The following is an 11,959-nucleotide window of genomic DNA, read 5'->3' on the forward strand; positions in this document are numbered from 1 at the left end:
TTGGCATCCTGCTCACGCCTCCGAGGCGGCCAGATGCCAGCGCTGCTGCTTCAAGACCAAAGGCCGCCCCGCGCGGGGCTCCGCAGACACCTCCCTCAGCGAGGGGCTCACCGCACCCCACGGTGCACGCGCTGTGGGCACGGCCACTGTGCACGGAACATCCCCGCTAGTGAATCACAGATGGGGCGCATCCCCCGGGCCCTGCCAGGAGCTGTGCTGGGGCTCGTGGTGGTGAATGAGTAACCGCGCCCGCGGCGCCTCCTGGGCAGAGATGACCAAGCTCAGTGCTCCGGCCTGAGTGGCCGCTTCTTGGCTCCACTGCTTCTCCCCAGCCTGCTGGTTTCTTTCAGGGCACGCCGGGCTGCCCCGTCTGCGGGTGGTCTGCACTCAGCCGCGCGATGGACCCGACCCTGAGGAACGTCCTGGTGGTGTCCTTCGGCTTCCTGCTGCTCTTCACAGCCTACGGGGCGCTGCAGAGCCTGCAGGTGAGGTCCCCCCAACCCCCACTTCAGCAGCTGCCCAGTCGCACTGTGTGGGGCGGGGTCTCCTGCTGCCTACCTCTCCCCCAAGGGCCCTTGGGGTCCTGGCCCCTGGATGGCCCCCAGGCATGTGCGCGGCCCAAACGGAGGCGCCAGGTCCCCGGAGGCCTGGTTGGGAGGAGCCGCAAGGCCAGCGCGATGAGCCCAAGGCAGCCCTGGGCTTGTGGCCGGTGCGGAATGTGGATCTGTTAGGCCCCTGCCCTGAGGACTCCACGCCAGACTTCAGCGCAGTGGATGCCCAGCAGGTGGCCGCTGCAGGGACAAGGGCACTCCCCTCAGCCTCTGCAAGGGAGACCAGAAGGCCGGTGCCTCGAAGGCCCGGCACACCGGCCGCTGCAGGCGAGGTCTGGCTTCCACGGTGACAGCCTCTCCGGGTGGTGCGGGGCCTCCCCAGGGGGCCACCTTCTCACTCTGACGACGTCAGCGGGCCTGGCGGGGTGGGTCAGGGGCAGGACTTGGGCGTTGACGCCCTGCAGGGCAGTGACCCAGAGACACTTGGCAGGCGTGGGCCGGTGGGCGGGCCAGGGCAGGGCAGCTCCCCGCGCCTCGGGCGCTCAGGATTGCATTCTCTCCTCACTCCCGAGGACAAGGCGGGTGGACGCCAGGTGGACGCCTGTGTCCTGCAGGAAGGCTGCGGCGGCGCTGCCTGCGAGTGGTGGTGGGTGTGTCCCGGCACAAGGGCTGCTCGGTGCTGCCCCCACCCCGCTCCTGCAGCGCCCATGCTCCCTGGTGGGAGCAGCCCGTGCTGCGTGGCCTGTCCTCTGGGCACCGCTGGGCAGCCCCTGGGTGCAGGCAGTCCCTGGGCGGGTCTACAGGGGCAGCCATGGTGCCTTTGACCACTGCTTAGGCTGAGGAAGGTCGTGGCTGCAGGACCTGGGCATGAGAAGGGGCACACCTAGCAGCAGGGGCCTGGCTGTCTCCTCAGCCTGCAGCTTGGAGCTCAGGTGGGGTCAGCTCTGCCCTCGCCGTCCCCGCCTGGGGGAGCGCCCCCTAGGAGGGCCGTGCCCTGTGGCCCTCACGCCCCCCGCCCCCGGCAGTGCCCCTGGGCACCTGGTGGACTGGGGGTGGACCCTGGGTAGGTGCTGACCTCTGGGGCTGCAGCTCCAGACGAAGGGTCCGTCCAGCCTCAGCTCTTCCCAGCGCTCACTGCGCTGGCCTCCCAGCCAGGGCCTGTGGGGCTCCCCACCTCCTGGCCCCCCTCTGCACCTCACGGGCCCTCCTGCCTCCACTGTGGCCTCTCGCCTCCTGGGCTTCAGCCCCCCACCGCCCGGGCCTGGCAGGCGCTCGCTGAGCCGCGTCCTGGGCTGGCCCGGGTGGCCCCGTGGGTGGAGCGTGGCCGTGTCTGCTCACGTCCCCGCAGTGGGCTCCGCCGGGCTTGGCCCGGGCTGTTCCCGCTCAAAGGCGCTTGCTCCTGGGCCTGGCCTCCAGGCTGGCAGCCCACAGCTGCGGCCTTCCCAGCAGGTCGCGCTGAAACCCCATTGTGGTGGCCGACCCCCCACCCCAAACCCGCAGCTCTGGCCGCGGCGGGGAGAGCCCTGCGGGGGCCCGCACAGCTGGTCTCCTCAGAGCTCCCGGGCGCCCTCCGCGAACACGCCGCCGGCCGCCGGCCGGCCGGCCGGGACGTTATCCGAGGACCTTCGTGCCAAGTCCCTCCCCTGGGCCTCGGCTTCCGAGAGCGTGGCGACCATGTGCAGTGGACCGAGGCTCGCAGGCCGGCGCCTGCAGAGCAGAGCAGTCGTTCCAGGACCCTCACCTCCGGGCAGAGGGCGTCCACCCTCCGGCGCATCGGGCTTCGCTGGCCAGCGCTGCTGGGCAGGGCGTGGGGCTGAGACCAGCGAGGAGCGTCCGGAGCGGCCGGGCGGGGGTGGGCGGCCTGGGGTGAGGAGGGGTCGGGGCCGCCGGATGTCTGTGCAGACAGGACGTCGCCTCCAGAGGGGCGCGGGGCCTTGTGTTAGGAGAGTGGACGCGGGGCGGGGGGGCTAGAGGTGGGCTGCGCGCCGGCCGGGGAGTGACGGCCGCCACCAGAGGACGCTGTAGCGCAGGCCGCGAGCCGGAGCTCAGCGCTGCTGGCGGCCGCGCCCAGGGGCCCGTTGGCGACCGTGTCCTGCGGGTGTCCTGCGGGTGTCCTCTGGGTGTCCTGCGGGCGTCCTGCGGCAGCCCGGCTGACGTCACGGCACGGGGTGGCCGGCGATCCATGGGGCCGGCTCCGGCCTCCGCAGGCGCTGTGCTTCGGGGGCGTCTGCTCCTCCTCCGCCCCGCATCGTCAGAGGCGCGGCCCGACCCGAGTCCTCCTGGGCTCCGCAGCACTCACTCCCGGGGATCGGGGATCGCGGCTCCAGCCGCGGGAGGGGGCGGCGCAGCCCCGGCCCCCCAGGGGGTTCCCACAAGGCCCCCTCCTCTGCCCCCTCCCCTGCCCGCTGGGTCTTGGGGGGCAGATGGGCAGATGGGGGGCAGGAGAAGCCACTGCGGTGGAGCCCTGCCGCCCCTCCCACCACCACGGCTTCCCTGTCCCCCGCGCCCTCCCCTCCCCGCTGCCCCTCTCCTCCCCTCCACCCCTTCCCACACCATCCCCCAACCACCTCCCCCTACCCCTCCCTCCCCTGCACCCCCTCACCCCCCTTCTCCCAGAGCCTCCCCCCTCCCCATCTCCTCCCCTCCCGGGGGCCCCAGCAGCAGCCTCGACCCTGCACTCGCCCCGGTCTCTCCGCACCGGCCCCGCTGACGCCCAGCGCGGTGCTCCCCGCCAGACCCCCAGGCCGAGCCCTCCCGCGCCCGCCCTCGGCTGGAGCAGACTGCCCTCGAGCCACGCGGGGTCCAGGGGCGCCAGGGGACCAGCCCCGGCAGCCCAGCCTCTGACCCTGCCGGGGCCCCCACAGAGCAGCCTGCACAGCGAGAAGGGCCTGGGGGTGACCACGCTCAGCACGCTGTACGGCGGGGTGCTGCTGTCCTCCATGCTCCTGCCGCCCCTGCTCATCCAGAGGCTGGGCTGCAAGTGGACCATCGTCCTCTCCATGTGCGGCTACGTGGCCTTCTCCCTGGGCAACTTCTACCCTAGCTGGTACGGCGCCCCGCCCCGCCCCGCCCTGCCCCACCCCGCCCCCCGCCCGGCCCCAGCCCCGGCCCCAGCCCCCTGCCCGGCCCCAGCCCCGGCACCCCACCCCTGGCCCCAGCCCCTGGACCCCTGCCCTGGCCGCCACAGCCGGCTCCTCCTGCAGGCCCCGCCTGCGCCCCTCACCCTCTGGGGCAGGACCTCTCGCCGCCCACGTTTCCCACCAAGCTGCCCTGCCCCTCTGCGGGGTCCCCCTCGGCCCCAGGCAGGCCAGCCGGCGCCCTGCCAGTGCTCCAGGGCCCGGGCCACGCCAGGGGAGGACCGAGCTCCCAGCTCAGACTGTGGGTGCAGGACTGGTCCGGGGGCCGCCGAGGCCCGCTGCCCAGGGAGGGGGACCCTAGGGGCCAGCGGCGGGCGCCCCGTGACCCTGGGCCCCTCAGGGCAGCGCCACCGTGGTCTGACTTGAGGCCGCAGTCTCCACGCGGCCCGTTCAGGGCAAAGTCAGGGGCTGTCATGGAAGGTGGTCAGGCGCTGCAGCCCGGTGCTGGCCACGTCCAGCTCCCGGCACCCGCGGGCGTCCTGAGGACAGCCCTCCTGCCAGTCACTGGCTTGGTCGCCGCGGGGCAGCGGCCGCCGTGGGCCCAGCTCCAGGAGCCCGTGCTCGCCCCCAGGTACACGCTGGTCCCCACCTCCATCCTGCTGGGGCTGGGGGCCGCCCCGCTGTGGTCGGCGCAGAGCACCTACCTCACCGTCGTGGGCAACAGGCGGGCGGAGGCCACGGGCGGCGTCGGCAAGGACGTGGTCAGCCAGTACTTCGGCATCTTCTTCCTCATCATCCAGTCGTCCGGGGTCTGGGGCAACCTCATCTCGTCCCTGGTGCTTGGCCAGACGCCCACGAAAGGTGAAGCCGGGGTCCCCGGGTGCCCGGACAGCCCGCGTCCGAGGGGCCGCCTCCGGCCCTGCCCTCCCAGGGCCAGCACGTGGCCACGCAAGAGCGGCCAGGAAAGGGAGGTTACCGCGGCCAGCTGGCGGCCAGCGTCGCCAGCCCCAAGACTGAGAACGGGCTCAGCCCTCTCCCTCCCCCAAGCCCGCCATCGGGCCCCGTGCCCACGGCCGCGCCTGCCCTGCTGCGGGCCTGGCCAGGGCTGCGGGGCCCAACATCCCTCCGCCGCGGCGGCGCCTTCCTCCTGTCGCACAGTCGCCCCTGGGCCCTGGGCCCGGCCCGGGACCCGCCCCGCGGAAGGCGCCTGTGCACGGAGGCCTGGCCGGCGGGCAGGCGTCCCTGCTTGTCGCTCATGTGGGCGGGAGAGCCCAGCAGGGCCGGCGGGCACAGGCCGGCTGCAGCCTCTGCGGGCACCCCTCCCGCCAGGGCACCCCACCTGCAGGCACCCGTACACCCTGGGCCACCCCAGCAGGGCTCCCGGCGGGTCTGGGTTGAGTTGAGGCGACACTTGCTGGCCAGGCGTCCCCTCCCAGTCCGGCGAGCGCCTGGAACGCAGGCCTCGTGGCCAGCCGACAAGGGGCCCGCACAGGAGGCCGTGGCGTCCCCGCCCGGGGCTGGAGCGGGCGCCTGCGGCCTGGAGGGATGACCCCAGCCGCGCGCTCTCCCCGAGGAGCCTGCAGGTCGGGCCCTGCCCCTCGTGTCAGGAGAGCGGTCAGCGAGTGCCCCCGGCGCGTGATGGGTCCTGGCCAGGGCCGCAGACTGTCCGGGACGAAGGGCTTTTGAGATTCTGGGTCAAATAACCTGTGCCCGTTTTGACCCTCCGACCTTGCTTGAGCCCCTGACCTTGGTGCGGCCCGCCCAGGCGCCGCTCCCCGGCACGTCTACCCCCCCAGGGCTCCCTCACGTGTCTTCCCCGTTGCGCCCCCCATGTCCTCACCCCTCCCCCGTGCCCTCACCCCCCTCCACCCGTGTCCTCACCCGGCGTCCCCCCGCGCCCTCAGAGCCCATCCCGGAGGAGCTCCTGCAGTCCTGTGGGGCCAGCGACTGCCTGATGGCCGAGGCGCCCGTCAACGGCACCCAGCGCCCCTCCCAGGAGCTGGTCTACACCCTGCTGGGCATCTACACAGGTGGGAGCTGCGGGGCCGGGGCGTGTCCCCTGTTGAGGGCCGAGCGGCGTCCTGGGCGTGGGGCTGCTGGGGCTCAGGCAGCAGCGGGCTGGGCCTGGGGCTCCTTTCTGGGGCTGGTTGAAACTCCGGAGAGGGCTTGGGGGAGCAGTGGGGGCGGCCTGGGCCTGGGGCACGGGCACGGGGGCCGGTTGACGGTGGGCAGGAGGTGGGCCACAGAGCCACAGGCGCCAGGGGCGCCCCAGGTCACAGGGGCGGGGCCGGTGGTTTCTGCACTGGGGGCCTGGGGGTGTCTCTGCGCTGGGGGTTGGGGCTCTGCGCTGAGGGGGCGGGGGGTCTCTGCACTGGGGCACCGGGGGGCTCTGCACTGGGGAGCTGGGGGTCTCTGCATTGGGGGCGGGGGGCTTGCACGCCGCCCAGGCTGTTGCGATCCAGATCCCCGCTGGGGACTAGCGTGGTGGGGACCGCGTGCCTCCCCCTCAGCACCTGTCTCGGGGCTCCCCGGGCCCCCCCGACCGCACTGCCCTCGCGGTGGCTCCCCTTTCCTGGCCAGCAGACGCAGCGCTGCTCCCTCACAGCCGGCGCGGCTCCGCGGTCAGTCGGGCATTTAGAGGCCGAGGCGGAGCTGGGCGGGTGGCCTCAGCCCCGCGCCCCCAAGACGGGTGTGACCGGGTGGGCGCGCCGAGGGCCGGGGCAGGGCGGGGCCCCGGGGGTCCGGCTGGGCACCAGGACAGCGCTGAGGGTGGCAGTGGTCACGGCCACGTGGCGGGCAGCTCTCGGCCTTGGGGCTGCCCACGTGTGCAGCTGCCCTCGGGCCTGGATGCGGAGTGACCCCTCGGGGCAGGGAGGGGGAGGCGCGGGCCGGCCCCAGCCGTCCTCTCTCCCCAGGAAGCGGAGTCCTGGGGGTGCTGCTGGTGGCCGTGCTCCTGGAGCCCATCTCGGGGGGCGGCCTGCAGAAGAGCGGGGGCACGGCCTCCGTGTGCTCCTCGCTGCTGTCGACCTTCAGGCTGTTCAGGGACAGACGCCTGTGCCTCCTCACCCTGCTGCCCGTGTACAGCGGCTTCCAGCAGGCCTTCCTGGCCGGGGACTACACCAAGGTGGGCAGCACCGCGGGCACCGGCCAGCCGGGCTGGGCAAGGCGATGGGACAGGCCTGGGGTCTGGGGGCCTGGGGGGGGAGGGGCTGGGGGTCGGGGCTGGCGAGGGGAGGGCCCCCACGTAGCAGCAGCGCGGGCCCGGGGCCCTGCGGCCGACCCCGGCCTTGCGCATCTGCTCTCCTGAGGCGTCTTGCCCGACCTGCTTATTTTGGAGGACGGCTTAGGGAGCACCCGGCCATGGGCCTTCCCCGTGGTCCAGGCGGCCACTGCCCTGTGGTCAGGGTGTGGCCGTGGCTCCCACCAATCGCCTCAGCTGCTTGGGACTCCCCACCCCACACCGCCCAGCGGCCACTGTGCTGACCAGGACGCTCCCTGGGGGCAGCGAGAGCGGGCGGGGCACTGGACAGACAGAGCGCCCGTGGCGCTGGGTGGCCGCCATCCACCAGGGGTGCCGGGAGCTGGCCCGTCTGAAGGGCCTTCTGGAGAGGCTGGGATGAGCCGCCGCAAGGGCGCTGTTAGCACGCGGAGCACCCTCTTCTCAGGAGCGTCCTGGGAGCTGGGGTGCAGGGTGTCGAGAGCAGGAGGGGGACCAGTCACCCAGCCAGCCCCCCACCCAGGACACCTCCCTGCTCTGCCCCCTCCAGCGGGTAGAGGCGGACGGCAGTCAGCCTGGGTCAGCCCACCGGCCTCCTGCGAGAGGCCAACAGCTTCCCTGGCACCCCACTGGGGCCCTGGTGGGGGGGCTGCCCTCACCCCAGTCCTCACACGCCCTGGGGCCTGGCCGCAGGGCCACGGCCTGCCCTCGCCCCCCTGCAGCTCCCTCCCTCAGGGCCCGGCTCCTCTCTCCTCGAGATGTTGTTTCAGAACAACTGGGTTTCCCAGCAGAACGGAGAGGAAAGCGCGTGTGTCCCCACCCCTGCCCCACGCGTGCCGCACCGTGACCCGTGTCCCCGCCCAGCGAGGAGCTGGTGACCCCGACGGGCAGGCCGGGTCTGCGGGGTCTGGTGTTGGCCCGGGGGTGGCCAGCGTGTGCTGGGGGTGGCCAGTGTGGCTGTGGGGTCACAGGGTGGGGTCAGAGGGAGTCAGCAGCCCCGCCGAGAACAGCTAGCGCTGCCCGCCCGCTGCCCGCCCGCTGCCCACCCGTCCTCCTCACTCCTGAGCCCAGAGAGGCCCTCCAGGGGCTCCCACGCGGAGCTGGCCCCCAGACGGAGCGCTCAGGCCAGCGGTGCCGCGCCAAGGTCCAGGGCAGCGTTTCCACCCATACCCGGACCAGAGCCAGCCACCTGCCCCCCGCGGCCAAGCCCCGGACCCCTCCCGCCCCTGACTGGCCCCCTGAGGCCAGTCCAGGACCCCTCCTGCCCCCGCCTGGCCCCCTGCACTGGCCAACCCGAGCTCCTGCCCGCAGTCCTACGTCACCTGCGCCCTGGGCATCCAGTTCGTGGGGTACGTGATGATCTGCTTCGCGGCCACCGACTCGCTGTGCTCCGCGCTGTTCGGCCGGCTCTCCCGGTACACGGGCCGCGTCGCGCTCTACGTGCTGGGTAGGAGGCCGCGCGGGCCAGGTGGCTGGGAGCTGTGGGCCGGCCCTGGGGGACACCCCCATCAGACTTGGGGAACTGCCCCGGGGGGCTGGGCCAGGCCAGGCTGCCCCTCACACCACGGATGGGAGCCGGGGCTCACGCCGGCCCACTGCCCGCAGGCGCGGCCACCAACGTGGCCTGCATCGTGGCCCTGCTGCTCTGGAAGCCCCACCCTGACCAGCTGGCTGTGTTCTTCGTCTTCGCTGGCCTCTGGGGCCTGGCCGATGCCGTCTGGCAGACTCAGAACAGCGGTGAGAGCGGGCCCGGGGTCTGGAGCTGCGGCTCCCGCTCAGGGAGGGTGTGCTGGCAGGGCGGGGCAGGCCTGGCTCCAGGACCCTGCGGCTTCTCTGAGCTCTGGTTCAGCTCCCAGAGCCTGGGGAGCACCCTCAGGAGGATCCCGGGCAGGGCCCTGGGGCCCCCCCCATGCCTCTGCCCTGCAGACGTCCCTCCGAGGACGAACTGGGCTCCAGCAACTGGGCCGGGGCACCCTGCGGGCTCCAGTACGGCCTCTGAGCTGGGGCTCGGGCTTCAGAGAACGGGCCAGGGTGGGCAGGGGGCGGGGGGTGGCCAAGGGGCTGTCCTGGACAGGCGAGGACGGGGGTGTGGCCCAGGGGTTGTCCTAAAGGGGCGGGGGTGGGGGGACAGCCCAGGGGCTGTCCTGGACAGGTGGGGGCCCGGGAGGCCGGGCCTGAGCCTTGGGGCCAGGGCTGCTGTGACAGCCCCCGCCTGGGAGGTCCAGCCTGCTCTCATGCCGCTTCTGGAGGCGGGGGCCCAGCCGCGCAGCCGGACCATCCTGGGCTGTCCACTCACGTGCCCATGGGTGGGCAGCTGCTCCTGGGCCCCTCAGATAAGGGCGCCCACCCCCTCGAGACCCACCTCTGACTCCATCCCTGGGGGGGCTGATTCTGTGTGTCGGGGGGACGCGGGGAGCACTAGGCTTGAGGAAGGTGGCGGGTGGGGGCTGCGCAGGCCGGGCCTGCTGGGGAAGGGCTGTGGTTTACCCCACAGTCCGGCGAGGCCATCGGGCATGAGGGCGTCTACAGTGACACGGGCGACGAGGCTGCAGGGGGCGCGGCACCGGCGGGTGCAGGGGGCTATGGGGGGGACACTGCTGAGGGGCCTGTAGGGGGAGGCGGGGGTGCTGCTGGGAGGCTGGGGGTGCAGGGGGGCTGCGGGAGCAGGGGCTGTGGGGGGCCTGTGGGGGGCTGCAGGTGAGGGGGTGGTCAAGGCAGCGTCTGGGGTGGAAGGAGCCCCGAGGGGTGAAGCACCCCGGGGTGCAGGAAGGAGGTGTGAGGGGCAGACCGCGCAAGGCTGGTGCTCAGAGAGGGCCCGTCCATCACGGGACAGACAGGGGCCACGGCTGGGGCCACGGCTGAGGGGCTGTGCCTGGTGCTGTCACGACGGCGTGTTGAGGTCGGTCCAGGGCGCCCAGCTCCCACCCGACAGCCACCCCTCCCACCCACAACCGGTCCTCCGAGGGCATCTTCGCCGACTCTCGATGGTTCAGGGGCGTCCGCAGGACGAGGTGCGGGGCATGGCCAGGGGCACTCGCGGGCAGAGGCGCAGGGGCAGGGCCGGGGGCCGAGCGGATGGGGCTGGGCAGCGAGGTGGCGTGCAGGAGCAGGGCCTGGCGGCCGACGCAGGCCGGGGCTGGGGTCGTCTCCCCCAGGGGCCGGGCGCCTGCATTTCCCAGCGCAGGAGGCTTTCCCTGAGGAGATTCTGGCAACCGAGCGGGGATCACTGGGAGTATGGTGAGGCCAGCGCCGAGCAAGCGGGTCCTCTCGATACATGAGCCAGGACCCTGCACCGGGCCGGGTGGGGAGGCAGCGTCTGAGGGACAGGCGTGAGCTCCGGGGGCCACGCGGAGCCTGTGCTTCTGGCACCCGAGCTGTGAGGGCCTCGAGGCCGGCGCCTCCTACATGCCGGGGAGGGGCTGAGGGTGGGATGTGAGGGTAGGTGTGGGGGGTGTCCTGGCTCCAGCCGCTCGGGGGATGCAGGGGAAGGGGCGGAGGGCCAGGGTGAGGTGCAGGGGAGGGTCTGGGGGGTGGCCAGCAGGCTCCAGGCCACAGTGGCCAGGGGTGGGCCTGGGGCGGGGCACCTGGTGCAGCGTCCAGGGGCAGGACTGGGGACTTGGAGCTCCTGGCACAGAGGAGTCAGGATGGTGCCGCGGGACAGAGGCTGGCAGCCCCGTGCTGTCCTAGGAAGTACCCTCTGCTGGACGTCCTGTGGGAACTTCCAGACATCTCTGGAAGGTCCACTCTCATCCAGGAGTGACCGAGAGTCACCCTCCACCACCGCGCGGTCTCCACCAGGCTGGCCTGGCCTGCAGGGTGCCCGTGACCAGACACAGCGGGTGGCAGCGCAGGGCAGCTGTCCCCCCACGCAGCCAGCCACAGCCACTGCCCAAACACGGGGTGCCCAAACACGCTCCTAGGGGAGGCCCCATCGCTGCTGCCTTGTCTTGGGGTGTGGGACCCGGGAGGCCCATGCCTCTGCTTCCCTCCCCTGCTCTCAGGCCCCGTACCCCCTGGGCTGAGGCCTCCTGACTGTGGGGCAACTCTGCTGCCAGGGGACACGCCATGACCTGCCACGGACATGGTTGATCCGGAAAGAAAAGGGCCTGATTCTGCAGAGGAGCCTGGGCGGGCGGTGGGGGACGCCTGGAGGGGGAGGACCCTGCTGTGCTGATCTCCCCAGCTCTCTGTGGGGGGCCCTGTGAGGGGGAGAGGACTGGGCAGCCCTGAGACTCTGCACCTCCCTCCCCCAGCGCTCTACGGCGTGCTGTTCGAGAGGAACAAGGAGGCCGCCTTCGCCACCTACCGCCTGGGCGAGGCGCTGGGCTTCGTGGTCGCCTTCGGCTACAGCACCTTCCTGTGCGTGGACGTCAAGCTGTACATCCTCCTGGCGGTCCTGTGCGTGACCATGGTGGCCTACGGCACCGTGGAGTATCTGGAGGCCCGGAGGCCCAGCGGAATGCCCGCGGGCACACAGACCCGTGCCGCCGGGGAGGGGGCCACGCAGATGCAGATGCAGATGTGAGGGTGCTGGTCCCACGGGCCGGCCCGGTCAGTGCCGGCTTCTGGAGACCACAGCTCGGGGCTGGACCTTGCAGCGTCCCCGCGGGGCAGCCGGCCACGGGGACACCGCACAGGTACTCGCTGTGCACGTAGCCTCTGTCCTGACCTCAGCCCCGCGTCTCGCGGCAGAGGCCTGTGTGCGCGAGGGCTCTGAGGCCTCGGACCCGGAGAGCAGCATCCGGGGCCTGGCCGGGCCAGCCGGAGCCGCAGCCCCAGCCCCGCCTCTCGCCGCTGTCCTAAGAGCGGGGAGGACGCTTGGACAAGGCGGCCCGACGCCATCCCGTCTGGCGGTGCGGCATGCAGGCCGGTCCGCTGACGGCCTCCTGAGTCCGCAAGTGGCCGCCAGCCGGGCACAGAGACTGTGAATTCCCCAATAAACGCAGTGGCGCAGCGACCCGCCAGCCACACCCTTGGTGCTCAGCTGCCCACCCCCGCGGCCCCCACGGCCCCCCACGGCCCCCCGCCAGGCGCAGCCTGTGTGCTGGAAGCCTGCGGAGCCCCCTCTCCCCGGGGCCGAGCCACGTGCCGCCCGCGCCCGCCAATAGCCAGGT

The 11,959-nt window shown here is 72.9% G+C and overlaps 1 protein-coding gene across 1 annotated transcript; it reads left to right on the forward strand.

The window, feature by feature from the left end:
- Positions 1-398: 398 nt before the first annotated feature.
- UNC93A (unc-93 homolog A) lies at positions 399-11,370 on the forward strand (the record flags this gene model as incomplete). Its single annotated transcript, XM_084228786.1, has 8 exons — positions 399-485; positions 3,416-3,597; positions 4,260-4,489; positions 5,533-5,658; positions 6,544-6,752; positions 8,157-8,292; positions 8,451-8,582; positions 11,099-11,370. The coding sequence occupies 8 exons, from the start codon at positions 399-401 to the stop codon at positions 11,368-11,370; spliced, it is 1,374 nt and encodes a 457-aa protein (XP_084084912.1).
- Positions 11,371-11,959: the final 589 nt, after the last annotated feature.

This window comes from Talpa europaea (assembly GCF_964194135.1).
Source record: "Talpa europaea genome assembly, chromosome: 2".
NCBI classification, from domain to species: domain Eukaryota; kingdom Metazoa; phylum Chordata; class Mammalia; order Eulipotyphla; family Talpidae; genus Talpa; species Talpa europaea.